Source organism: Micromesistius poutassou, assembly GCF_964030765.1.
Source record: "Micromesistius poutassou genome assembly, chromosome: 13".
Lineage (NCBI taxonomy): Eukaryota > Metazoa > Chordata > Actinopteri > Gadiformes > Gadidae > Micromesistius > Micromesistius poutassou.
Genome location: NC_140283.1, coordinates 11171555 through 11198507, shown reverse-complemented (window position 1 = coordinate 11198507; position 26953 = coordinate 11171555). Strand labels below are relative to the sequence as shown.

Below are 26953 nucleotides of genomic sequence, written 5' to 3'. Positions count from 1 at the left end.
GCTGGCTAATATACCAGAGACAGAAATAAACGGCTTAAGAACTAACCAACAAGAATGCAACACTTCCAGAGAAGCGAATAACATGAAACCAAAAAACAAAATAAAAAACAAAACAAAAACAAAAACAGAAATGAAACAATTCAATCAGTTCAACCCAAGTCAACTGAAAGAGAGAAATCCCACATCTTCACGTGTTCGTCAGGTCAGACGTGCGGACCCAGATGGAGAGCATGTCGTCGCGGGTGGACCGCGTGGAAGGGGAGCTGGAGTACCTGGAGAACAAGATCCCCGCTCCGCAGAACATCGAGATAGAGGAGGCCCTGCTGGAGCAGCAGGTGATGGATGCAGAGCTGGAGCAGCTCAAGAAGAAAGCCAAACTCAAACTGAACAATGGTATATAGGATGTGTGCGCATGGGTGTGTGTGTGTGTGTGTGTGTGTGTGTGTGTGTGTGTGTGTGTGCATGTGTGTGTGTGTGTGTGTGTGTGTGGTGAGAGTGTGTATTTTTGTATTGTGTATAAGTGGAGCTGGTTCTGATAGACAGTACAAAGAGTTAGAAGAGAGGGGAATAACAACACGACAAACAATCAAATTAACAATGTGGTTGTGGTTCACTGCTTCAAGTGTGAAAAGATAGCTTCAGGATTTTTTAATTTGTACTCGAACTTGTACTTAACTTGAACTTGTACATTTTCTGTCTAAGTGCATACAATTTTTGAAATTGGTCCAGTATTGAGCGAGAGCACTTCAGCCATTACAGCCGTGAAACAGGCTGCAATGCCTAGCTGGGATGTAACCCTGAGGGCTAAAAGCACCCATTCATGTAGGTCCTCTTAAAGTGCTTATTTTTTTCCACTGATTCAGATTATTATTAAAAGTGCCATTGGCTGAAGTGCTCCTGCTCAATACTGCTCTCGTCAAAATGATGGGAAAGTGGAGTCGATGGAAAAATCCTGAAACTATCCTTTAATTTAATCTTTCCTGTTAACTGGTGATCACATCAGTAAAAACATTGTATGGGCATGCACTTGTTATTCTGCAGTCATGGATCATTACACTTCAAATAGGAACGGATATCTTCTATTGTTTTTGTCTGCGGCTCCAGACTGCAGCACTGCCTTGAGTGCGGTCAAGTCCCTGAAGATTGTGAAGAAGGCGGGAGACACCCATGGATCCTGGTTCAAGGACCCTACCCCAGGTTCCTCCAAGGTCCACCCTTTAAAATGATATTGTAGAATGGCACAGTTTGAAATGTTTTCTTTACACTTTTAATTAGTTTTTGTATTGTTTCAATTTTTTTTGGGGGGGGGGGTGTAAGAATTGCAATCATAGCTTAATTAACATTTAGGACATTTAGCAGACTCTTTTTTTCAAAGCAACTTAAAATAAGTACATTTGTCAGAAGAAAGAGACAACAAGAATATATCGCTGTCGGTACAGTAAAGATGTTCACAAGTGCCAAGCACTTACAATTGCTAGGTTAACCCATTTTCTGTATACAACAAAGATAGCTAGAATAATGTGCTACACAATGCTAAGTACTATTTTTAAGTGCCAGGACGTACAAAAATACAATACAATACTTAATAGAGTTATGTTTGGTTCAACCCCCGTTTGACATGGCGGGTATGAACCCAAACGGGTTCCCCCAGGTGTACTTCCTCAGCGGTCTGAGAAACGACACCGTCCTGGAGTACGTGTCGGTGAAGAGCTTCACCGAGGGTAGCACCCGCCCCAAGGTGGTGAAGTTGCCCTCCCATTGGCAGGGGTCCGGTCAAGTGGTCTACAAAGGATTCCTCTACTACCACAAGGCAGACACCCCGAATCAGATAGTGAAGGTGAGTGACATATAAACCTAAACCCCATGACTGCCCCCCACGGTAACCACCCTTCATTCTGTAATAATGTGTGTTGGTGTGTCCACCACTGACCAGGTGCGCTTGCCCAACGGCACACACGCAGACACCATGCTGCTACCAGGGGCCGGCCGTCTACCGGCCTACAGTCTGAACCCCAACACCTACCTGGACATGGCCGTGGATGAGCTGGGTCTCTGGATCATCCATGCAGACCCAGACTACGCTGGGAACCTTGTCATCACCAAGCTGGACCCGGGTACACACTCCGTTACAGCCAGAAGTGCAATGGAGTGTCTGTGTGTATGTGTGTGTAACTATGTGAGAGAAAAAGACTGAGAAACAGACAGATAGAGAGAGAATGTATAAACGAGAGAGAAGAGAAAGTGAGTGAGAGAGAGAGAATGATGGGGAGAGAGAGAGCAAGACAATTTGTTGAGCAAGAGTTAGAGCAAGCTAGAGATTTACAATAACAAAAGAGAGAGAGACACACACACACACACACACAACAAGTTATGAAGAGAGAAAGTTAGGAAGTTAACAAGAGAGAGAGAGAGAGAGAGAGAGAGAGAGAGAGAGAGGATGAATGGGTGAAAAAGAGAGCGATTGTATAACACAAATGACCCCCTACCTCTCCTCCTGTGTGTCCGTGCTCAGCCACCCTGGCACTGGAGCACACCTGGGACACGCTGTGCCGGAGCCGGGGGGCTGAGGGGGCCTTCCTGATGTGCGGGACCCTCTACGTGGTGTACAACACACGGTACGGCGGGCGCTCCAGTGTGCAGTGCCTGTACGACATCCACGACACCATCCACAGGTGGGTTCAGGTGGTGATCCAGCTCTGTTGTGTCTGGATCAGTTTCTATTTGTATTGTATTTCTCAACAAAGTGTGTTGATAAAAGCTCAAAAAGGGTAACAGCAATTCAACTCTACCTCCATCTTTTCATCATCAAACCTTTACAATTAAACAACAACGAATGGTATACTATCATACTAGATTAGAATGGTTTTAAAGTCCTCCGTTTGGCTTTATTTTTACACTGGCAGATTCACATAACAAGTTGCACACACACACACACACACACACACACACACACACACACACACACACACACACACACACACACACACCTCAGGATTATGCAACTAACTCATACATTTATATCCATGTAGGCTTATATTGCAGCACATCTTTCACAGCTATCCATACTATGCTGTACATGTGTTTCTCAATATACGTCATTGTTTATATAATGTGATAATAAATAAATCATCAAACAAGCCACACATTGAGATGTTGAGCCGATGTGTGTTGCAGTGAGGAGAGTCCTGTACTGTTCTTCCCCAAGCGCTACACCAGCCACACAAGTCTCTACTACCACCCTCAAGATAAGCAGCTGTATGCCTGGGATGACGGCTACCAGACCATATACAAGGTTGAAACACAGAAGAAGAACCAAGTCTCATTTGGCACCGAATAGTCTCATTGATACGTGTGCTACACAACCATTCTGTGTATTACTACTTCTAGCATTGATTTCGAAGAACATGTTATTCTACCAGGAGAAATTCAAGAATTGCCTTGAACTATGTCTCTGTAGAAGACACCAATAGGCCTACTTATTCTCCACTTCACTCTGCTGGCATATTATGTTACCTTCACCTCAATAAAGTTCTTCATCGCTTTTGGATGTCATTTTATATCTCTCATGTATATTTCTATTTTATAGGTTACGTGTTATTGGTTATGTATTTATGGGAATAGCATTTCGCCGCCTTGAAATCATCCGCTAAACATTCGTAATCATTATAAACGCTGACCAAGCGCCAAAATTGATTAGCTCATTCATGCTGGTGACCAATTCCTGCGGTCACATCCCTAGCGGTGACAGATGTGTCGGTCAATCCCGCCCCTTTTCGGTTGACTATGACGTCAGGAAGGAGGCGCGGCATGTTTGAATGTTGACAGGAGTAGCTCGCGTGGACAAAAGTAGCGACCAAGCGTTTATCCGTTTAGCAATTGTCCATACATTCATACTTGAAAGTGGCCAATTATTGAACGCTACAATGAGGAGGAGAAGCAGCACTAACGGCAGCAGGAGAAGCTCTATTATAACGAAACGACGCAGTGAGAATCGGTGTTTTGACGAATTCGGTTTTGCCCTAACTAAAAGAAAGGACCAAAAGCTCTATCATCGATGTCACGATTACAGGTGCGGGATTATAGTCCATTCTGCTCTGTTTTTATGACCTCCTCTCTGTAGTGCACTCGTACTCTATGATTGGTTTAATGGCCAACAACAGTGGTTTATTGATTTCGTTTCAGTTGCCTAACGTTAATATACTAACGGTTTCAAACGAATACATAAAAGACCATCACTTTTCATTCGCTGGCCAAAGTCACTAGGAAATAGAAAATAAACGGTCTCTTTAAATTGACCGAACTAGAACATCGCATCCACTTTATTTATAGTCTATGTATAATTTCTGAGGATTACGTTTTCCTTTTCGTCAATTGCTCCGCTCTCTGTTATATTCATTGACTAACGTTACGAGTTGTGAAAAAATACTTCAGGGGTCAATTATTTGCATACAATCAGTGCGTTGTTTCTGCATGTATTACAATGTAGTACAATGTTTGATTGTCTTGGTATTGTATTGGATTTCAATTTGGCGTGGTCTTTTCTCAGCTACCCCCAGATGAGCCCAGTCAGGGCCAAGGAACTGTGTGAGCTTCTTAGCTACTGGAAGTGCGGCAGTTTCATCTGCAGAAGTCAGGTGAGGGGCTGACTATTAATGACTCACTTTGCCTTTTTACTTAACCTAATTAGTAAGTCAATGTCAAGTTAGCTCGCATCCTTTAAATTACATCATTTAAATTACATCATTGTGTGATGTAATTTATTTTAGAGTTTATTTTAAATATCTGTTGTGTATTTCACAACACTTTTCAAGCTGTTCCTGTGCATGTGTTCCAGATAGAACGGTATATCAGGATGGGTATTCCTCCTAGTTTACGAGGTCGGGTGTGGAAGTGTCTGCTCAGCATTGACAGCCAGAGAGAAACCAGTGACTTTAACTACCAGGTACATTTTCGTCAAAAAACATTTTCCTGTTTATGGTTTGTATACATTTTATTGTATATGTAAACATGTATGTTGTTATGTTGCTTACTTGTATCAAGAGTGTGTGTTATGAAAGTCAATGATCATTTTTATAAAGTGTGATTTCACTTTGAAAAAGATGTAAATTATATAAATGTAGTCTGGAAGAAACAAACCAAATCTTTTACACAATAACATGACAAAAATAAAACATCCTTCTCACAGAGCTGCTTGTCAGAGGTGCGGGGGCCCCTGGTGGATCTGGGGGTCAGTGAGTATGGTATCCTCTCTGCCATAGCTACGCTAAGCGACACCCAGAATGACCTTGGATCAACCGATCAGCCGGCTTCCAGTATGCACCCAGGCTACTCCAGGGATGACGTCACGCTCTTTCGACAGATCGCTCTTGATCTGCGTGAGTGGAGGGACTGTGTGTGTGTGTGTGTGTGTGTGTGTGTGTGTGTGTGTGTGTGTGTGTGTGTGTGTGTGTGTGTGTGTGTGTGTGTGTGTGTGTGTGTGTGTGTGTGTGTGTACACACTTGTTTATATGTTTGTGTTTGCATGGTTTCAAGGATGAAAGGGTGGGTACAAGAGAGATGCTCAAACAATTGAGTTGCAAAATGTCCAATTTCAATCCTACAATATGAGGCCCAGTGTATTCAATAGGATCTGAAATTTTGATTTTTCCCCAGAGCGTTCGTTTCCGTCCCACCGCTCCCTGATGGGGGACAGTCCTGAGGCCATCGAGGGTCAGGCCAAACTCTTCAGGGTCCTCATCGCCTATGCCAAGTACAACCCGAAGATCGGATACAGCCAAGGTGGAAAATCAGATTTTAGCTTATCCATATTTTATTCAATCTATGAGTGGGTACACAGAAGTTTATATGTATCTGCGTAAATCTCAGTGAATCACAGCTCATGTTGAGCTGCAGTTTAAACCTTAACCACTAGAGACCAGCAGAGGGCTATATTAGACAAATCAGTAACAATGGGGATTAACATGAGCCATTGCACTGCAATGGCTCATGTGCAGTAAACCAAATTCTTTTTTTTTTTAAATATAAATCTGGGTGGGGGGGGGGTGCTGTAACCATACTTCCACACCATCCATTGTTGACGTTATACAAAATATGTCACTGAGCATCTGTGCGTGTGTTGTATTTCCCCTCCAGGGATGTCCTACCTAGCTGCAGTGCTGCTGATGCAGTTGGGAGAGGAAGAAGCCTTCTGGGCCCTGGTGGTTCTGCTGGATAAGCCCAAATACCTGGCCCAGCTGTTTGACCTCAACCTCACAGAGTAAGGCTGGCCTTAAGCTCCATTGCCAAAACAACAGCAGACAGAATTAGACATGCCTGATCGTAGAACGCATGATGAGCTCAAAAGTCAACATTATAAATAGCCACTGGTTATTTGCATGCATTTAAGGTGATTTGTGTAATGGATAAGGTAATGTAAAATGTGATTGGCAGCTGCCCAAGACTAATACCGACCATCTTGTACTTTGTCCAATAAGGGTCCAGCATCAAGTGAAGGTGATTCATTATTTCCTAAAGCATAGGAAGCCACAGCTTTCACAGCACTTGGTAAGTAGAATTCCAGGTGGCTAAATGTCTGACCAGCTTTGTTAATTGTTGAAATGTATGACTTCATAAGCTAAAGGTATCCACTGTGTGTTTGTTACACATACAGTTTATCTGGGAAGGGCATTAAGTCAAAAATGCAGTGATGGCATAATAGACTCAAGTCAACAAAGCAGTTACTCCAACATTTAATCTGTGTATCCTGGTGTGAAATTAATTAATAATATTGAGGAATTTCAGGTAGATGTATCTAAGGGGGACTTCACAGGCCTTTGAGTGCTCTTCTGCCCGTTATAACCAAGTGACGAGAAGTTCATCCACCCTTAGGGGCCCACCCTGAGGCATCTATCATCAGATGGGCCCCGTTTCTGCTGTCATCTACTCTATTACTCGCATAGAAACAACCTCTACCTTTCTACCCAGCCACCAAACAATTGTGTCTTCAGTGTGGTTCCACTGTAAAACACACACACACACACACACACACACACACACACACACACATGCTGGTGTATGTGTACTCACTCTAGTCTATTCACACACTCATCTCTACTCACTCATCTCCCATCATTTGTGCTGCTTGAATGTGTTGAACGGTGTAGTGCCTCACGACGAGACAGCAATTGGGGGGGGGGGGGGGGAAGCTTTTTCACTAAGTCTATGAGTGGGTATCTATACACAGATCACTAAAAAGACACACATACACACACTCAAATAGGCAAAACCAATGTTTGAGACATTTGGTTGGACAAGTGGTTGCTGGCTGTCTTTTGGTATTAACTTTAGTTTTTTTCTAATGGTAAGTTTTAATGAAGCTGTAAATGTTAAAAAAAAAAAATCCTAAATTTTCTGCGGAGGAATTATGATTAATGCAAAAGGGACATATACAAAGCAATGGAATGGCAAAATCTCCCTTTTGTTGTTTTGATGCATTGACTTCTACTAATAACGATAACAAACAAATATTGTTTGAATGCTGTGATTGTTCAGTCGCTCCTGCTAAATGACCTGCTTAGTTACTAAATGTATAATAATTGGGATGGGCAAGTAACCCAAATCCCATGCAAAAGTAGAACACTGTCTGAAGGCCTTCTCTATTGTACTGTGATCCAGGAGTCCATGGGGGTGTCCTCTGTGCATTTCATCATGCCCTGGCTGCTGACCCTCTTTACCTCTCTGCCCTGCTGGGACTCTGTGCTGGCCGTGTGGGACCTCATCATGCTCAATGGTAGACCAACACTCAATGCAGAGCATAAAGCATTGTGTTTAATGTAGTGTGATGCCCATAGCACTTGGCTGTGTCTAGACGACACGGCTATAATTCTTCAGAATGTACACGGCCAAAATTGATTACGAAGCAAGCAGAAAAAAAATACAGCCCGCTACATTTGAGCTCAGTTCTACAGTAACTATGATTATATTTCTATGGTAGTTCGGTCAACAAATAAGGAGTGATATTCACGATCTGGCTTTGGACTACAGCACCCATCTTGAGGAGAAGCTGTGTGTGTATGTGTGTGTGTGTGTGTATGTGTGTGTGTGTGTGTGTGTGTGTGTGTGTGTGTGTGTGTGTGTGTGTGTCCGTCCAGGTGTGTGTGTGGTGTTTCAGACCTCTCTGGCCATCATGGACCTCCTGGAGCCTCTTCTGCTGGGTCTGAATGATGAGACCGCCGTGCTGCCACTGCTCCTCCGAGTGCCTGTCAACATGTGGGTAACGCATATTGACTCTATTGAATGGAATTTGCCCATTATTTAAATCATGCAATACTCTGAATAACTAATAGTGTAGCGTAAGACACTTTTTTTTGTGTGTGTTGTTTTTGTGTGTTTACACAAAAACAAATCCTTTTTGGGAATGTGCATCCCACTTCCTTGCAAAACAAGTCAAACGTTTTTGTCGCTCCTTCAATAGAACTCCAGGCAGCTCATGAATATCAATCGGCTCATCAGCCTTCCCAGACGAGACATGTTTGGGACATCAAGCGTTTTCCCAGAAGAAGGAGAAGTCTCATTGTATCGCTGTGGTTGTGATTTGCTTCTCGTCCATGTTTGGATTAAGCATCCTTTTATGCTAAGCTGGTGTTTCCTCAGTGGCGGCTCCCATTGAGCTGGCAGTCGGACCCCCCACTGTCCTCCCACTCCTCAATGTGTTGAATATAAACGTCACATGCCCCCGGACATGTTTGGTTGTCATGGAGCTGTTGTTATGGCAACCCCACGGGGTCACCGGGTTTGTGCGTACGGCAAGTGCGTCCGTGACGGCCCGGTCACCGTTGCTTATTATAGTCCCCTTTATCATATTTGTTTTAACTTCTAATCTCCTGCCAAGGGCTTTTTAATTTGGCACGCATACGGTGTGAAGCGAGTGTGGGACAGATGGAGTAGGTTGTGCAGGTGGAGTAGGTGTAGGAGCTGGTGTAGTAGTTACACACCATCTACTGGCGATGGAGTAGGTAGAGCAGGTGGAGTAGGTGTAGTAGATACACCATCTACTGCAGATGGAGTAGGTGGCCCCTCAAGTTTGTGTGCCTTGGATCAGGACCAGTCAGGTGTTTGGTCGCTTGACACCTTCGCGCCATCGTGATAGACACGTAATGCTAAGTTAAAACTTTGGGTTGAGAAGGACGAACCTTGTTTAGCACGTAGTTAATAAATGGTAATCAAATGAGAAACAAATCCATTTCTACCTCTAGACCTCTACCACTAGACCAGATCTTGAGATTATGCTCCCTTATCCTTTATACCTGTACTTTGTCACGCATCAGTTTGTCCAAACAATGTTCGTGATTTTATGTCCACAGATTAAATCGATTTAAAAGAAGTTTCCTGAGTTGATTCAGGTGTGGGTGGATGGGTTTGAGTTCATTGTTCCAGTTAAGACTTGGTAAAAGAGCTAAAATCTCAAAGCATTCTGGGAAGGAGCTTCAGCCTTTTATGAGAAGACAAGATGCAGACAGCTTCCCTCAGCATGGATTCAGGAAGATTAGACAATTAACAAATCGACTGACCTTAAAGAGTAGAGCACTTCTTGGAACAACTGTATCATGCACCTTGTAAAGGTACTTTCCACGCTGCATTAATCTAAGTTAATGCAGTTGTAAACCCTGTGATGAGACGGACTGTTGTGTTGCTGTGCTTGTTGGTGCGGCAAAGCCATCACCCATGTGGGCGGTTGCCAAGGAGCTGCTATCTGAGCTCCTTCACATCCTGGCCGCCTGGCCTTGGCACCGCTACCATGGCCTGGTCATGAGTCAACGTGGCTAAGTGGTTTCCCAGCCTCGATGGGCCTGATCACTTTACAGTGGGAAGATTCGGCTGAGGAAGGCCCAGACCCAAAGGGATGGCAGCTAGGTAGGGTTGTATGTTGTTAGGTCAGCGGGTGCGGTGCCAGAGGTCTTAAGGTGAAGGAGTAAAAACTTTTTTCTGTCTCTTTGAGCGTCTTTGCTCATGGTGCGAGTTTGTGAAGTCTCTCCTGTTCTGATTAATGATTGGTTAAGACAGCTTATTCATCCAGCACAGCCCTTTCTTTATTCAAGCAGTCAATCAGCTGTCATCTACATGCCTTGGGCTACAACAATAACCCCAACCCTCTGACTACGAACTACAACCAAAGAAAGAAAGATTCTCCCCCACCTCAGTCTCTTTTGGAAACCTATAAAAGAGATGTATCGTTCCTGTCTATCTATCTACATTCCCCCTCATCTCCGATCAGTCAAATATGTCAAATATGTCAAATAGAACAAGTATGTCAAATAGAACAAGTAAGCATGTATTTTATTTTGTATGTATAGTATGCTCATTGCTAAATCGCTGTGGGTCTGCTTTTTATTTTTGATTAGTCTTAAAACGCAAGAAGACACACAATAAGCACATTAACACATACAGATACAGCATAAAATGTGTCAGAAACATTTCTGCAGTGGAAAGGCAGAATCTCTTGTAAAGAAACAAACTACATGGTCCTCTGGCAATACATGCATAGCAGCACAACTCCCTGCACTGATCTCCCCTTTGCTTAGTCCTTTTCTCCTTCCCCCCACTGCCTGGCCTTCTTCATCTATTCATCCCCACTGACAGTGTTATTCTGCAGGATGGTTTGACATATTATTTGTTTACTCTGATCTGACACAGCCAGGTCCTCTTCTCCTCTTCTTGCTGTCCTTTTGTTTTGTGTTAAACACGACTACTAGGGCAGACTTGTACGGATGCCGAGCGTCGCGGTTTTATTGATCTGAACATTCTCACACACTCCTGTTGTTCACAACACAAAATGATGCAGTTACTTCTGTGGCTCCCCACTTTCCTGCCTCAGACTGCTTATACAATTCACTTGACGTGGACTGACAGATGTCATTTCATGTCCTAAACGGAAACGGATCCATCCTAAAGGGTTCCGGACATCCCTTCCTCTTTCCCAAAGTCCCTGCTGTGTGATGGCGCCCTCTCTTTTCTCTGGCTCTCCATGTGCTCGATCACCCGCCTCGAACATCCATCTCAATTTCCGTGGGATGCAGTTTGTCACAATCCACTAGACGGAACAGCTCAAGCGTGTAAGCTATCCTCGTTACACATCATGGATTTTAATCATCATCTGTTCCTCCCCTGCTCGTCTGCTGTGGGCACACCCATGCCTCCCGAATTCAAACTTTCCCACAGAGCCCACAGTATAAACTCAAGTGCAGTACTCCCTTCTCCAACCTCCACCTGTGATCGGGGATGTTTCCTTCTTTCTCTCTCTCTGTGTTTCCTTGCTTATTTTCTCTGTCTCTCTGTCTTTCTCCCACCCGGCAGTGCCCAGTACTCTGTTTTGGTGCCAGCCCTATGGAGCACAGAGGTCCAAGACTGGGAAATAAAGTGCATGAGCAGCCTCGTGCTGGACGACACACTGCATGGACCTACTACTGGTACGTGTATGCACGCACACTCACACACACTCTCTCAATCGCTCACACACACTCTCTCAATCGCACGCACACACACACACACACACACATACACATACACATACACACACACACACACACACACACACGTTTGTACTCAGTGAACACAGTGGGTACTCGGTGTACAGAGGGGGTACGGGCAGAGGGCGACACCCGAGACGGCTCAGCATCAAACACCGGTAACTCAAGTCCAACCTCAAGCACTTAACCCGGTAGTTTCCATCACACTGGGCCTGGTTGTTGTTAATTTGTTGTTGAGCCCCCCTACCCTCCACCCCCTTCTTCCTCCCCTGCCACTGGGCCTGGACCTCCGGGAGGACGACATGGCGTCTTCGTCTCCAGGCTTCCTAGACAAAGGAGGAGCACAGTCGGCCTCTGTCTCTCTCCTTGTTCCCTCATTCAGGCCCTGCTCGCTGGCACACATGCTTGTGGCCCAGTGTGCTGCCCACTTCTACGATTACAGGCCCATCGGTTCGGTTTACACAAAAGGGGCCCCTTTTTTTCTTCTTTTTTTTGTAGCTTATTTATTAGATCTATTTGCATTCTTATATTTCTTGTCTGCATTTTTATGTTTCAGTTGTCAAAGGTCATCGCAGTACACAAATCACTGCTGTATTTTCACAGCGACTTGAAATGGTACCTTGCCATACTTTTGCAACATCCATAAATAGATAAAATATGCTTATTTTTAAAGAGAGTCGGTCGTGGATCATCTTCAAGTGTGTGTGTGTGTGTGTGTGTGTGTGTGTGTGTGTGTGTGTGTGTGTGTGTGTGTGTGTGTGAGTGAGAGTGTGACAGATTCCCAGGCAACAAAGATGAGTCACAGGGCTGTTTGTATTTGTATTAATTTATTTAAATGTGTGCATGCATCTGTGCATATAGGGCCCCAGTGGAGGAATAGAGACGACAGCCAAGAGTCAGTTGCTCTTTCTAAAAGGAGATTTAGTCATTGTCCTGTAGAATTGTATCCCTCTCACTTAAACAGCAGACCAGTGTGTGGTGTTAAATCCATTGCACTTGCATTGTGTGTGTGTGGGTGTATACATGTGTGCGCATGTGTGCCAGTCAGGATGACTCATCCTTATTTGCAGGTCTGTCAGACAGTCTAGCCCCCGGCTCGGCAGGTAGAGAGAAAGGAGCTGATTCACTCCAATGACCCCCATCACTCTGTCTCTTTCTTGCTTGCTCTCCAAACCCCTTCTCTCTCTCTCGTCTTCTACAACCACCCCCCCCCCCACACACACACACTTCACTCTCTCTCTCTGTCTGTCTGCTCACTCTGTCTGGCTTTATATTTCTCACTCTCTCTTTCTGTTCTGTCTGGCTTTATATTTCTCACTCTGTCTTTCTGCTCTCTCTGGCTTTATATTTCTCACTCTCTCTGCTCTCTCTGTGGCTTTTTTCTTGTGTTCTCGCTCTCTTTCGCTCTCAGCCCACCCAGGTCTCCTGTCTCCCAGGCCTTCTCTGTCCCCCAGAACCTCTGTCTCTGTCTCTCAGGTCTTCGCTGTCCCCCAGACCTTCTCTGTCTCTCAGGCCTTCTCTGTTCCCCCAGGCCTTCTCTGTTCCCCAGTACTTCTCTGTCTCCCAAGCCTTCTCTGTCCCCAGACCTTCCCCTGCTCTATCTTTCTCGAACGTCCCGCTAGGTTAAACATTTGACACATCCCAAAAATGTTTCAATGTTAAAATAGCCATGAGTGGTTTTGGGGACTTTCTCAATAACTCTTGGTCGGCACCTGCCGCTAGTATATTAGCGCTGTCGTCTAAGGTGCAATGTCACTTGAGTGGCTTATGATTAACACAGCAGTCTCCAACGTTCGGAGAGCAAACGCAATCAATCATCATTTAAGCCCCATCAGGATTTCCTTTGGTCCATTTGTTGCCAAGACAAAGTCTTAATGTCACCTCTGCTTTGCAATTAAAAGCCTGTTTTGAAAAAAAAAAAAGGTGACTAATTTAACTGGAGCAGATGGTCGAGATAATTCCTGGAGTACTATTTTAATCAAAGTAAAATAACACCCGATATATGTTGTAGTTCTAAAAAGAGATATTAACTGTGAGGACACTTATTATTCCTATATTCACTTTAATTACAATATTAAAGAGCCAGTGAACTCAAAACCACTTTCTGTTTGTTTTGTTTTAAACTATCTGAATGTTCCACTCTACTGTAAACGCAGGTGGTGTTCTGTTCGTGACGTCTCTTCCTGTCTCTCTTCTGCCCCTTGGTTGTGACGTCAGACTACCTTTTCTGAGGTAGTCTGATGTCACGACCAAGGGGCACGGGCGGAGTGGTTTGTGTGGACGTGTGGAGCTCTGTCTGGGGAGTGGTTGTGGTCTGTGAAAAAATTTTGCTTCCAGGACACATAGTATAACGCCACAGACAGTGCGTGTGGATTGTGAAGCTCCATCTCAATAGAAATGTATTTAATACTCGTGTCCAAGGGTAAGGCTTTCCGGACACCTATAGTATAATGCTGTGCTGTGTGAGGATGGTGAAGCTCTGAGCAGCAGTTTATTTAATGTCCACATCCGAGTAAGTGTTATGCTTCCCAGGCACTTATAGTGTAACGCTATGGTGTGGCGGATTTCATATACAACATTGCTTATTATAATGTTCATAAGTTACATAACGACGTGAATTTAAAAAGTATCATAAAGTTGCCGTGGGTCGTAACCATGGGGATAACACGCCCACCTATTTCCTAGAACTCTCAGCTCAAGACAGATTTTTTTTAATCACATTTTGAATTCCATCTGAAACAGTGGGCTCACTGGCTTGTCTTGTTCCATTTGATGCTGGCTGCTTTAAATAGTTTACACTTTTTTTGTAAATGTTTACACCACGCTTATGGCAAAATGTTGTCTTCCTGAACTTAACCAACTGAAATCAGCCAGAATAATATTTTCTAAAAGCAAGAAGGAATGGCAGTAAGGAAAGCCTGGTCGTGTTCCAGTTAGGTGAAGTTGTTGTGAGTTTTGGGGCAGGGGAACAGGTGTATGCTTACTCAGGTTTAGGTATGGGTGCTCGCATCTTCTGGTTTAGACTGCTGCTTCCTCCAAACCTTTTTATTCCTGTGGTCGCTCTAAAGCCCTCTTCTATCTTTATTTATCTAGTCTTGCTCTACAGCCCTCTTCCTGTGTTCCTCTAGTCTCTCTCTCTTCCTTTATTTCTCCAGTCTCTCTCTCTAAAGCCCTCTTCTTCCTTTCATCTTTTCAGTCCTCTTCTTTCACCTTACCTTTCTCACCTCTCCGTTACATTTTATCAATTTGACCCCTCCTGCAATTAATCTACCGGTCTCTCTTCCTCAGAGCGGTAGCTCTGCCCCTCTTTAACGGCCACTTCTTTTCTTTGAAATATGCCCTGGCCTCAATTTTTGTGTGTTTTCACCAACCCCCTCCTGCTCCCCCCGGCCACCCACCCATCCCTCCTACCTTTGGCCTTCTGTGTCTTTGTTCTTCTCCATGTCCTTGCCCCCTATGTCTCACCCCCTCCCCCAGCCTTTCTTCTCCCTTCTTCTGTTTCTGGCCACTGGTAGCAGATGCCGGTGTCCTGTTCCTCCTCAGCGGGCCTCTGTGGTACCGGGTTGTGTTGTCTTGCTGGCTGCCAGGACCCAGTGAAGTGACTCAGCATACAGCCGGCTCCCTGTCCCTGTGCAACCTCTTGTGTGATGTATTACTGTCTGCTGTGCTTGCATAGCAGTGTTTTTTGTACCTGTGATTTCAGCACTGCAGAATGTATTTCCTCACAACAATTGTTTCTTATTTTTATTATTATTTCAAGAGTGGGTCTCTCTCTCTCTCTCTCTCTCTCTCGTTCTCTCTCTCTCTCTCTCTCTGCATTATTGACCTCAGCCCATCTGTCGTCTGGTGGTTTTGCTAGGCTGCACAGGGTGTGTGTGTGTGTGTGATTGAAGGAATATATGTGAAGAAGGCATACACATTTAAACCTTTTCATCTAAATAAGGTCATCCTGAACAGTAGTAAGCCAGGTACAGAGCAAGCTTGGTGATTCTTTTGCACTATTCCCTTTTTAAGAAACACTGTTTGTATTTCCAGTAATCAGTGTTGGTTGTTAATCCTTTAGAGACTACTTTGAGGGTGGGTTTGGGTTTAAAGGTGAAGTGGATGAGAAGGTCTTGTGGCTCCAAGCAAGGTTAAAATGTGAGGTGATGGAGTGTCAGGATAGGCCAGGACCTATGGGCAACACACATGTATAAATACCCACTTACAAAGATTGACACAGAAAAAATCTGTTATTGTAGGCTCTGTGTCCCCTAGAGACAGAGAGACATTTATTTAACTTTTATGTCCAGACAAGATGTTGGCTTTCCTCTAAATCGCTCCAACATTACCACAGTACTTGACTCCAGTGTTCAGTTCGGCTGGTGTATAGGTCACTGATGAAGTCACTGATGTCCTCGGCAGTATTTCCAGTTTCACAACATTCAGCCTGATCCTTTCCGTTTCAGCAAGGGCTTCTGGATATGTTTGGTGGGAGTTCATAGTTACAGATATTAAGTCAGAGGATATAGGCAGAGTAAAAAAGAAAAATACTAATAATAATCAACCATGTTAAGTCTAGAAAGAATCAGGTGGAGATGGCACTCTGTCGAAGAGCATATAAGAATGATGTTAAGCTTCTTGTTCTGACGTAGATAATGTGTGTGCGTGTTTAGTGAGTCACCTTTATGACGTTATGTTTGCTGCACTTTTCCAATGCTGCTTATCTTATGCGATACAAAGCTGTATTTCCTTATCTTATCAACAAGCAGGACAGTACGCTGGTATGGGGCCAATGATAACACCAATCAAGGTAGCAAAGTGATTTATTTCCTTTGCTTTTTAGTTCAGAGATTGGTTATACCCTCCATCATACAGGATGCAGAGCCGCTGGACGTATGGCTAGGTCATGTTTCTTCTAGTCGTTGTGCTCTGAGGGCCACAGCAGAGGCCAAAGAGAGTCTCTTAGTCCAAGAGGAATGCCACCTTTCTAACCTGGATAAGCCGGGCTAGCCTTGAGCACTTAGCCCGCATATGACCCCTTGCTTTCTAGTAAGATTTGGTCTCCGGAGGGCCCTGCCTCCCACCCCTGCTTCCACCCATTAAGTCTCCTGGCCTGAGTGGTCTTCCCCCTGGCTAAGTGTATTCTCTGAGACCCAGGGTGTCCTTCTGCCCTCGTCTGAAACTAGGAATACAAATCCTCCTAAGAGGGTTGTGTGGCCCGTGTAACTCAAACAAGTTGTCCTTTCCTTTTAAAACAGCCAGACTTTTAACTGATTTTTAACACCTTTTTAAAAATAGACCACAAGAGTCTCTGTGCAGGTATCCACCGATTTTATATTTTCACTGAGTGAAACAAAGATATTCTTCTAGCAAATGCTTGACTATCTGTGGGACCAGGCCTGGTCACAGTGTGGGTCTTATGGTCTGCTTTCCACCCAAGTACAAGCTAAGCTTTTGGTTCATCTCCCTTGAGTAAAAGGGATTCTGGAACTTGTATGCGCAGTATCAATTTATAGTAGAAAGAGAACAAAAAGTGGATGGCCCACATATTTTAGCAAACTATAAAAATGGGCTTGATGGTTACTTCTGCCTTGTCTTGTTTAACAAAAGAAAAGAAAGAAAGTGGAGAAATATAAAATGAGGTTGCAATTCTGGATTTAATTCACTGCTGCTTTGCTCAGAGGACCACGACCCACCGCTGTAACGGTGGATCTTGGAGAACCATCTGGGGAGAACAGAATTGTTGCTTTCCCTTAAGCAGTTAATTAAACACGACTTTCTGTTCGCAGCCAGTGCCTAATTAGGCTGATTTTTTCTTTGGTTGATTACAGCCATACTGGCTAGGTAGTTTCTCCAATATTACCTAAAAACTGAACAGTTCCATAAGTTTCCATTTTGTTGTTATTATTATACATATATTTGCTGTACAACCTCTTTGACCAAACCATGAAGGAATGCAACTATACACAGTTTACCACCTTTAAGTAATTATATACATGCTCATTGTTTGACAGGGTGATGGCAGAGAAAGAACCTTGTTCGCTGTGTTTTGTCATCAGTATCAATGACAGAGAAATTATTATAAAATATTTTAAAGAGCTGAAATTAGAGGGCCCAGGATCCATTTTTAGATTGTACGTCACTAGTTTTGACAGGGCTAATCACAGTGCTTAGTCAAGAAGTGCTTATTTTGAGGTCCTTTCTTCTTTGCCAAACATTTCCTTTTGGAACTCTTTTTCTTTTTCTGATCAAGCCCCTCCTTAAGGCTTACTGCTCATAGACTAGAATCCCTGTTGGACCTTTGCCCCCTCTGGGGCTGAACTTTGACCTTGCAGTATGCCTTAAGGCCCATTAACTTGTAGGTGGTGAATAAAGGGGCTATGGGCAAACTGGACCGGGTTCCCTCACACTCTTCTCCTACTCCTTTTCCTACTACTACTCTTTCTTTCTTTCCACCTCTCTGTTCTCTCCCTTCCTCCCTCCACTACTTCCCTCCACATGTATTCCCATGTGTTAGGGTTCAATCTGCTTTGCCCTACTGGCTTTGCTCACCTCTTTGCCCTTTTTCTTTTCCTTAGTTTTCCTTCATTAATCTGCTTCCTCTTGACCATTCATACTTCATTCTTGTTGCACTCCTTCCATCCTTCCTTCCTTCCCATCCCCCTCGACCTCCCTCCATCCTCCTTCTTCCCTTGCCCTTCCCTTGTTCCCTAGAAGGTCATCCTGTATATGTGGGTTGTTACTGTAAAAGTTATATTGTTGGTTTGTTTTCCACAAACTACCATTAATATCAGAATATGGCCTATGTTTGTTGCAAAATCTGTGTCTTAAAGTAATAGACAACACAAACATGCCCATGTAATGCAGACAACGGGCACATACAATGACGGGGTGATGAGGCTGCTGCCAAGGACCTGATTAATGAGACCAAATGCGGGGGATTAGGTTTGAATCCTAAGCTAAGCTATTATGACCGAGCCTGATTGTGCTGCTAAGTTTGGGCCCTCCTGAACGCCAGACAGAGAGGGGGGGGATGGGGGGGGGGGGTGTGTGTGTGTGTGTGTGTGTGTGTGTGTGTGTGTGTGTGTGTGTGTGTGTGTGTGTGTGTGTGTGTGTGTGTGTGTGTGTGTGTGTGTGTGTGTTCACTTTGTCTGTGATGACAGGATTATGAATCGTTACAATCTTTGATGTAATCAGCCTAGTGAAGATCAGATAATTATGCTGATTGCACTCACTTGTCAGTCTGCCCCATAACTTGTGTGAACCACAATGTTCTCTGCTCACAATTTCGCTCAAGGTTACCCAGGTTTCATGAAACCTTTCCTTCACCCCTGGTCATACTGTGGATCCCAGTGGATTCTACCATGCCCATTCTTCATGGTTTACTACTATACAGCCACAAAACAACACTTCTGTTTTGGGTTTGTAGTGGCTGTTATTCCTTCTTCTCCATTTGTTCTCACACATAGGCCTGGTATACAGTTTCCTGTAGCTCAAGAAAAATAAGCTCCTGACCATGCTAGGAACGGTTGCTAGGTGAAGCTCACTGCTGAACATTGTTGCTTCCCATCTACAGTTGACTCGACAAGTTCCATTGTGAAATCCTTTTACTGTGCACTTGTTTGTTAGTGTTGGTGTCCTTGTGCGTCATTGTGTAAATGTGAGGGGCGAAAAGGGGCCCTGCGCCTCTGTGTGTGTACATGCCCTTTGACCCTATCCATGGCAGTGCAGTGCTCCCGTTTGCTTAGTTTCTTTAACCTCTTATCGTCTTTCCTCCTACTGCTGACTTCTCACCTCTCATAGCATCTCAGAGTCCTGGGTGAACTCCCTAACACAGACAGACAGACAGACAGAGTCATAGTTAAAGAGTGAATGCATTTCAATGCATATTTCCTCTGTTGTATAGGTTATACTTGCTCCTTATCTGGCCCATCTCCCACTTGGTTTTCCAGTTTCCTGACACAAAGCAGCAGTGGGGGGGGGGGTGGTCCACGCTGGCACACACTCTGTGTATCGTAGTCACCATTCAAGGAGTTTCAGAAGGAACCCAACCTCTGTGTCAACCCTGCTGCATCATGTATCTCCGGATGTTTTTCTCACGTGAACCTGTGTCTCTGTGCAGGTGATAAGAAGAGCGTGAATATCCTGCTGTAGTAAGGCCGCGATCCAGCCTTTCAATCATCAAATGGGAAGAATAAGACTCAGTGAGCTGTTTTCTCAGTTTGTTCAGTGCTGGGGAACTCTAACGTTATTGACTTGCCTGCAAGGTCATTCAGCATTGCAGTAACCCCTAGTCAAGCTGTCCACCTTCAAAGTTAGATAAGTCTTTGAAGCAGGAGCATCTTTGATGTCGGAGAGACTGATAAGATCGCTGCACGTCCACAGCCTCAGCCTGTCTGAGTGTGTGTGTGTTTGTGTGCTATGTTTGTGTATGTGTGCCAGGGTTTGTTTAACCTTGGTTTCTCAGATTAAGGGTATACCTTGTAAGAAACGTGAAACATGAACAGGATTCGACTCAAAACAAAACACAGGTGAACTCCCCTTTGCTGCCAGCCCTCCCCACTCCTACCCTCGCCTGTGAATGAACATTAAGAATCAGATTAAGTCATTTGTTGATTAAGTGTCATTTTGTCAGAAAGGTAATGGGATCAACATCATATATTCTTACTCTGTATGCAAAAACTCAGTTTGAGTGGTTAGCATAATCAAATTAATAATACATAATAAAGAGTTTCTGTATTAATAGTCTCCAAAGGGATATGCGGTGCATGTGTCCCTGTGCATGTGAGTGGTTCTACACAGTAACCAAACAGCCCAGCAAATCTGTTGTACCACTGATTAGGTGCCCACGTTATCTCCCCATACAAACACACGTCTTGCCGCTCTCTACACACTCCAACTACGATTATTCACTCACTCACCCCACCCCTCTTTTCCTGCCTTTCTCTCTTCTTGCTCCCTTTCCTCTCCTTCCTCTTTCCTTTACTCTCTCCCTCTCACTGTGGCCTATATCACCTGCCCTCTGCCCGGGCTGTGTCATGGAAACAGCCAAGCGGCCCCTTTGTGTTGTTAGACCGTACGCTAATCACCAGGAAGGATGTAGGGTATGCTACGTAGGGCTGCCAGGTCCATACAGTGGGCAGAAAGCAAGCTAAACAAGGAGGGAGCCAGAGTCTCCTTGTCCACGGTTGCCTGCTGCAGGCAAGGAGACGGAGACTCAATAAAAGATTACAGCGTTTGACATCAATACCCTCTTATATAAACATTTCTAAAACAATGATCCCAGCCACTGATAAACAATTTTTAATCAGAGGCTGTCCAGAAGAATTGTATTCTTCTCGACACACACACACACACACACACACACACACACACACACACATACACATACACATACACACACACACACACACACCTTTTAAGACCTGTGTAAACCAGGGTCAGCGTTTTAGCATTGAAAGCATAGCACATTCAGTCATTTTGCCGTCCTGTTTCATTCTTTTAGAACATAATCTCTCAGCACTTTAGAGCTGCTGTTGAGCTTAGTGTCTGCGATCTAGCCGGCGGGCCGCAGGTTCTGCTGAGAGCAGCCTTGTACAGCAGCTGATACGGCTTCTCTCTTACAGGTGTTCCGCTGCCCCGCCCCATCCTCTACCCCAAAAGCCCAGTGCTGAGTGCTTCAAATGCACAAAATCACAACCTTGAAAACTCGGTGTCATCGGCATTAATACCTGGACATTGAGGAATCAGCAGAGCACAGTGTCATCTGAAACGATAGTTTGTGCGGGCGTGCGTGTCACGCGGTTCACCCTCTGTACAACACAAACGGTGTCATTCAGACCATCTCATTATATCCCTGAGTCATAGAGACACCCCTGCATGAGATCAGTGCTGCTGGGTCCGTGGGTGGGTGGGTGGGTGGGTGTGTGTTCTGTGACAGCCAACAGGAGGTCTCTCCATAATGACAGGGTGAAGTTTAAATCTCTGACACAAACCAGACACTGACCTTCACTACCTGTCTCTTAAGGCAAAAAAGGCCATGAGCTTGTTTCTGTCCATATACGTCTGTCTGGTCTGAGCAACACCTGCTAAAAAATGGTTCCTTGCTCCATCTAAGTGCAAATAAATGCAAAAATCTTGTCGGCCAGTTGAAATGGTTGATCAAATAATAACAGACCTGTCCTGTGCGTCTCTTTTTAAAAGATTGTGGTCAGGAATAGAAAGTATGTCTTCAAGTTCTGTTTTCAAGCTTTCCATCTCTGTCTCATATTCTTGTTGAGATGAAAAGATTATATCACTTTATTCATCCTGGAAGGGAATTTCAGGGGAATTTCATGATGTCCTGAACCACTTGGAACTTTTTACAATTGTGTTTTTCTTTTAAATGACAGTCAGGTCAGGAATAGAAAGTCTGTCTTCAAGTTAACTTGTATCTTTCCATCTCTGTCTCTTGGTATGAGACACGGGCACAGAAAGGGTTCTCTTCACACCTGCTTATACGTGTCTATTGTTCTGAGGCTCAGCTAAATTTAGCTTTAAACCTCAGCCCCCAAATTAACGCGTCACACTTGCACTGCATGTGTGTTTGTTTGTTTGTTTTGGGTGCTTAGTGTTGTCATTATGGCATACGTCGTGTATGGCAAACATCTATTTTGGACTCCTGTGTTGATGATCTTAGGATCACCTATTTGTTTGGCTGACAGCTGTCAGTTGCCAGGCAATGTGAGCTATTTCTGTAAGACCAGACTTTTTTCAACAACTGTGATGCTTGTTTTTATTGCTGTAGTTGTTTTAAATCTGTCAGGTTTTGACTACAAAATGCACACATGTGAGGTCTGTTTACAGAGGTCTGTTTATGAGGTCTGTTTACAGAGTGTATTCTCTGTTTCATGTTCAGAGACTCCTAATCTGTAAACCGTATTCCCAAAAATATGTGTTCTACACCAAAATGCATGCAGTGGCGGTTTCTAAAGCAGGTAGTTAGTGTCAAACTTCTCAGTAAAGATGAAGTCAGTATCTCTACATGTAGCTTCATGGCTTCCTGCCACACTTTTCAGGCCATAAAAACACTGACTCATACACACACAGGCCCTCTTATTACATGCATGACTCACGCAGATACCAGGCCAGAGGCCTGCGTGACACATCCACTGGTGTCTTCCTGCTGTGTCTGAACATCTTGAAAACATTTGTATTTTTCACTGCTCCTTTTGTTGATGTCCTGCGCTATGTTGGTTCTCCATATGGGAAAGTTTGGCTGGTAATAGTGAGCAACTTGTTTACAAAAGGTACGTTTTCTAATGCATCCAGTTGTGGGTAAAGCCTGGATAGTCTAAAAAAAAGAGGTTGAGGTCAAACAATGCATACAATATGGAGTTCTATGGTGAAAGCGTCAAACTGATGAGTGAGCTTTGACACTGTTTAACTTAAATCAAATCTAGGATCAACCTGCCACATCTAGGAAAAGCTGTTTATTAATTACTCATGCCTGTTGTAATTTATTCTGCAAAACCCACAAAAAGATAAAATAAATCACCCGGTGTGGCTTCTGGTAGCCCACCAGAGACATGTTTTGACTTGTCTCTGCAGTTAAATGTTGGGTTTTTGGCTTTGGACGGATCCTCTCCTAACCCACACGTCTGACAGTGATTGAGATGAATTGGAAGGCGGGAGAAGGAAGGTGAAGGGAGCAAGAGAGGTTGGGAGATGGGATAAATGAGAAGGGGAGCGAGAGGGAAACAGCCGGGGGCTATAGAAGAGGGTGAGGCGTGCCTGGGAAAAATAGGTTGTTCTAACATTGGAGATAGCTCCAGACTGCTATCTGCCTAGTCTCGCATGAGACCGGGGGAAACCGCCCCACCATATCATTTAATCTTCCGGTTTGACAAGGGCCTTGTTCTGGGACCATGTGCTACACCGATACGCTGGTGCAAATTCCATGTCAACATTACCCCTACCCTCTGGCCACCCACACACACCGCTGAACCAGCCAGCTCCCCTCCCCCTATTCTCCAGCATGAAGAAATATGATGTTGCATTTAAAGAAACAGTTAAGTGTTTCCCCAATTAACTACATGCCCAATTAACCACCACCAACGACCCACATATAATCCTTAATTCTTGGTCCATATAGGTGAAACAAGAGTGTAAAATGGCCCTTGATGTGGTTTCAGTTACTTTCCAATAAAGTACGGCAATTTCTTTTTTTCAATAGAGCGGGCAGGACCACAGGCTCAGTTACTTAATCCGGTCAACGATGAAGAGCACAAGGAGAAGGAGAACATCGCAACCCCTTCCCAGCAGGAACAGAAGTCAGGGAGGGGTGAGTTCACCGCTTCTAGCCATTACTATCATATAGGAGGATCTTTTTCACTGGCCCTCTGTATTTCTCTTTATCCCTATTCGCTTGTGGTAAGACAGGGTTAGGTCTAGAGTTAATACAGGTCTTTGAAAGTCTTCTATTTTGGTAACTAGCTAACTAGTGTTAAATTACCGCATTGTTATGACTAGAGTGATATCACCAGAGACGGGCCATGCCTGCCATCTGAGTTTTGTGGTTGGTTCTTTTAAAAACAACAGGCATTACTTCATAGTACCAAGAGGTTTTTCCAGGTAAACCAGATAATCTCGCTGAACAAAGTGCAGGAGGAATACCATTTTGAGATTCAGGTTTTGATTACACAATTGATGAAACATGCTGGTCAGCTTGAACAACTTGATTATGCCCATTTTATATACTATTGTATGTGTTAAAAAAAACTTGTTGTTGCTGACAGGTTACTTACATTCTTGTCGAGATGAAAAGATGATTTCACTTTATTCATTCCGGATGGGAATTTCGGGGAATTTCATGATGTCCTGAAGTACTTTTGGGGCTTTTTCCAATTTTATATTGAAAGTCGAACTTGCCTTCACTTACTGCGGGTAAGACTTCAATAGCAACAAGAAATGGCTTGTCTCATGATGGTTCTAAATCAAAACTATCCAGTGACACACGCTTCCACATCTTGGGGTTTTTAAGCTTGGATACCTGTCAAAATCCAGTGCAAAGACATAGTGGCACTTATAGTTACAATAGAGTGTCGAGAAAGAAAAGGTAAGCTTCATTGTACAAGGAAGGGGAGGGGGGCGAGTATTGCCACTAAATCACTTCTCAGCAGGCCCGCGGCAGCGAACCCTTCTCAGGACAATGAAAAGGCATTCTTTGACTTGTAAAAAAAGAAAGAAAGACAGACTTGTTTCTGCCTCTTCACTAAATCAAATGTAATTGAATCCCAACCAGGCAGATGTATAGGCAAACCTTTTAAAGCTTTGATAAGATAAGGTGAAAAAAAGTTTGTCCTGATGCGATGGCCTGTCTAGACCAGTTTATGCAGCTCCTCTCTTTCTCTTGTTATCTATCTCTAAATATTGTCTCAATATTGTCTGCCGTATAGTGTTTGTGTTAGAGTGCATGTGGGTATGTGCATCATGTGCTTGCTGGCGCACAACCATGAGGACAGCGAGCGGTGGATGAGTGCATCACTGTATTCACAGCTTGTTAGTCTGCCCCTGTGTAAATATGGTGAGCCACCGATAACATTCATTTGTGTCACACAGGGATTCATTCTCTCACGGCGACACACATGCATGCACTCACACACACATACCTGCACAAACGCATGTGCACACACTGAAGGACAGGGTATTCAAAAAGACCACTTTTCTAATAATTTTGCTCAACTAATATGCACTTCAAAGAGCAGTAGATTATACTAGAATGGCAAACTATGTAGCAGTCTTCTTCTGTAAGATACTGCCTCTTCAATCCTCTTCAATTTAATCCAATGGTCACTATTTGCTTGTCCAAATGCGAGAATGGTGTATTGCTTATAGGTAAAGAACTTAATCGCTTTTTAACAAAATGCATTGGCGTCTGAATACATTAGACACTTTTGTTAACACTGTATTCCTAGTTTAGATAGCGATACAGTTTAAATTCAGTATACCCAGTTTACCATCCGTTAAATGTAACTATTCAACGCAGGGTCATTTGTACATGAACAAGGGTTGTGGATTCATTTCCTCAGATTTGATATCCAACATTTAATAATGGACTCCATTAACAGCGGCCATAATTCAAGACTTTCAAGCGGCTGGCTGTTGAACCAACAACAGTATAAAGAAGCAGGCTGCCAGTGAGCTGGGGTTTTTGTGCCTCTGTGTCTACTTTTTTATCAGTAATGTGTTTAATCCTCATTCATCCCAGGGCAGCTGATTATTGTTTTAGTGTAAGCCTCAGCTTGTACCGCTGTCCACGTACACATATATTACCCCCCACCCTCTTCTGGTCACTAGGTGGAAAGAATCACATGTTTGTTGTGTCACTTTGTTACTTTAGATAAAAATAACAACTATGGCTGTCAAGTTAAACAAAAGACGTTCAGTCTAATGAGGAGTTAAGAGTAGGTAGTCTTTTAACAGGTTTTCAATATGCATGCCCTCAATCACTCTGCCCCTCATTCTTCCCAGCTGCTAGTATGAACTCCGGACAAAAGGTAGGCTTAAAGGTGAGCTCGGTCGGAAGGCAGCGTAAGCCTACGTTCCTTACCTTTTGAAAGTGTGGCACTGATGTATACCTGTACTGGATTGGAACTTGAAATGGGGCAAGTCAAAACGATATCTGAAATCCCCCAAAACAAATAAGCTCACTATATTTACCAGTTAGTCCATGACGTATCCTCATCCAACAAACCAACAAACCATACCATTTAGGCATTTATCGGGAACTTCTCATAATTCAAGCAGAGTTCTAGCTGTTTAGTGTAAACTGCTCATCTTCAAGCAAAGGCAGTTGAAGGCTTTGCGTGCTAATGTCTGTTACACACACAATTTTGTTGGTTCCAAAAGGCATGTTTTGTTATTCAGTCCGATCGTTTCAACTTGCCCCATGTCGACGCTCTGAAATGTATTGTCGGTCACGCAACAGCCTTTTTTTTCCCTTTTTATTTTTTAGGGGCAGTGGGCGGGGCTAAGGGCGTGTTGACGCGGCTGATGCGGCTAGCTCAGCGCAGTCTTCTGGACCCGGCCACCCGGTGGAGGGCGGAGCGGAAGACCCCGACCCGGCCGACCAGCCCGGTGCCGGGGCCCTTCCACCACAAGGGCCGTGTCTCCGCCTCGCTCACCAAAGCCCGGGTGTGTTCCTCTTTAGCGTCATGACAACCAGTGTGTGTGTGTGTGTGTGTGGGAACTCTGCTGTTTATTCATTGACACAGATGAGAGAGCCATTAGTATGGCTATTAAACATGGTTTACCTTAGACGGTTTGTCACAAATCAGCCAGCATAAAATATGTCTGATGAAATGGAGGAAACGTCAGTATTTGGTCACTCAACTGGCAAACTTTTTCCATTAAGACATGCAGCTGCCTTCATAAATAAAATTAACATGAACATCAAGCGGACAATAGCAAAGATCAGCTTGGGACACT

The 26953-nt window shown here is 44.1% G+C and overlaps 2 protein-coding genes across 2 annotated transcripts in view; both read left to right on the top strand.

The window, feature by feature from the left end:
* Nucleotides 1-3481, top strand: part of olfml1 (olfactomedin-like 1) — a 4181-nt gene extending 700 nt beyond the window's left edge. Inside the window, exons 3-8 of the mRNA XM_084476781.1 lie at nt 203-393; nt 1105-1208; nt 1652-1837; nt 1934-2114; nt 2513-2672; nt 3175-3481. Of these exons, the coding sequence (XP_084332907.1) occupies nt 203-393; nt 1105-1208; nt 1652-1837; nt 1934-2114; nt 2513-2672; nt 3175-3337 (985 nt within the window). The 3' untranslated portion in view covers nt 3338-3481. The remainder of the gene's footprint in view (nt 1-202; nt 394-1104; nt 1209-1651; nt 1838-1933; nt 2115-2512; nt 2673-3174) is intronic.
* A 326-nt stretch (nt 3482-3807) lies between these two features.
* LOC311357867 (uncharacterized protein) lies at nt 3808-26683 on the top strand (the record flags this gene model as incomplete). The annotated part of the gene is made up of 14 exons (XM_084477888.1): nt 3808-4069; nt 4547-4634; nt 4835-4942; nt 5186-5375; nt 5652-5777; nt 6132-6255; nt 6473-6542; nt 7653-7767; nt 8129-8246; nt 11331-11443; nt 11699-11953; nt 12574-12606; nt 12958-13125; nt 26481-26683. Exons 1-14 carry the CDS (start codon nt 3816-3818, stop codon nt 26681-26683), a joined length of 1965 nt encoding a protein of 654 aa, XP_084334014.1. The 5' UTR covers nt 3808-3815.
* Between the last annotated feature and the right edge of the window lie 270 nt (nt 26684-26953).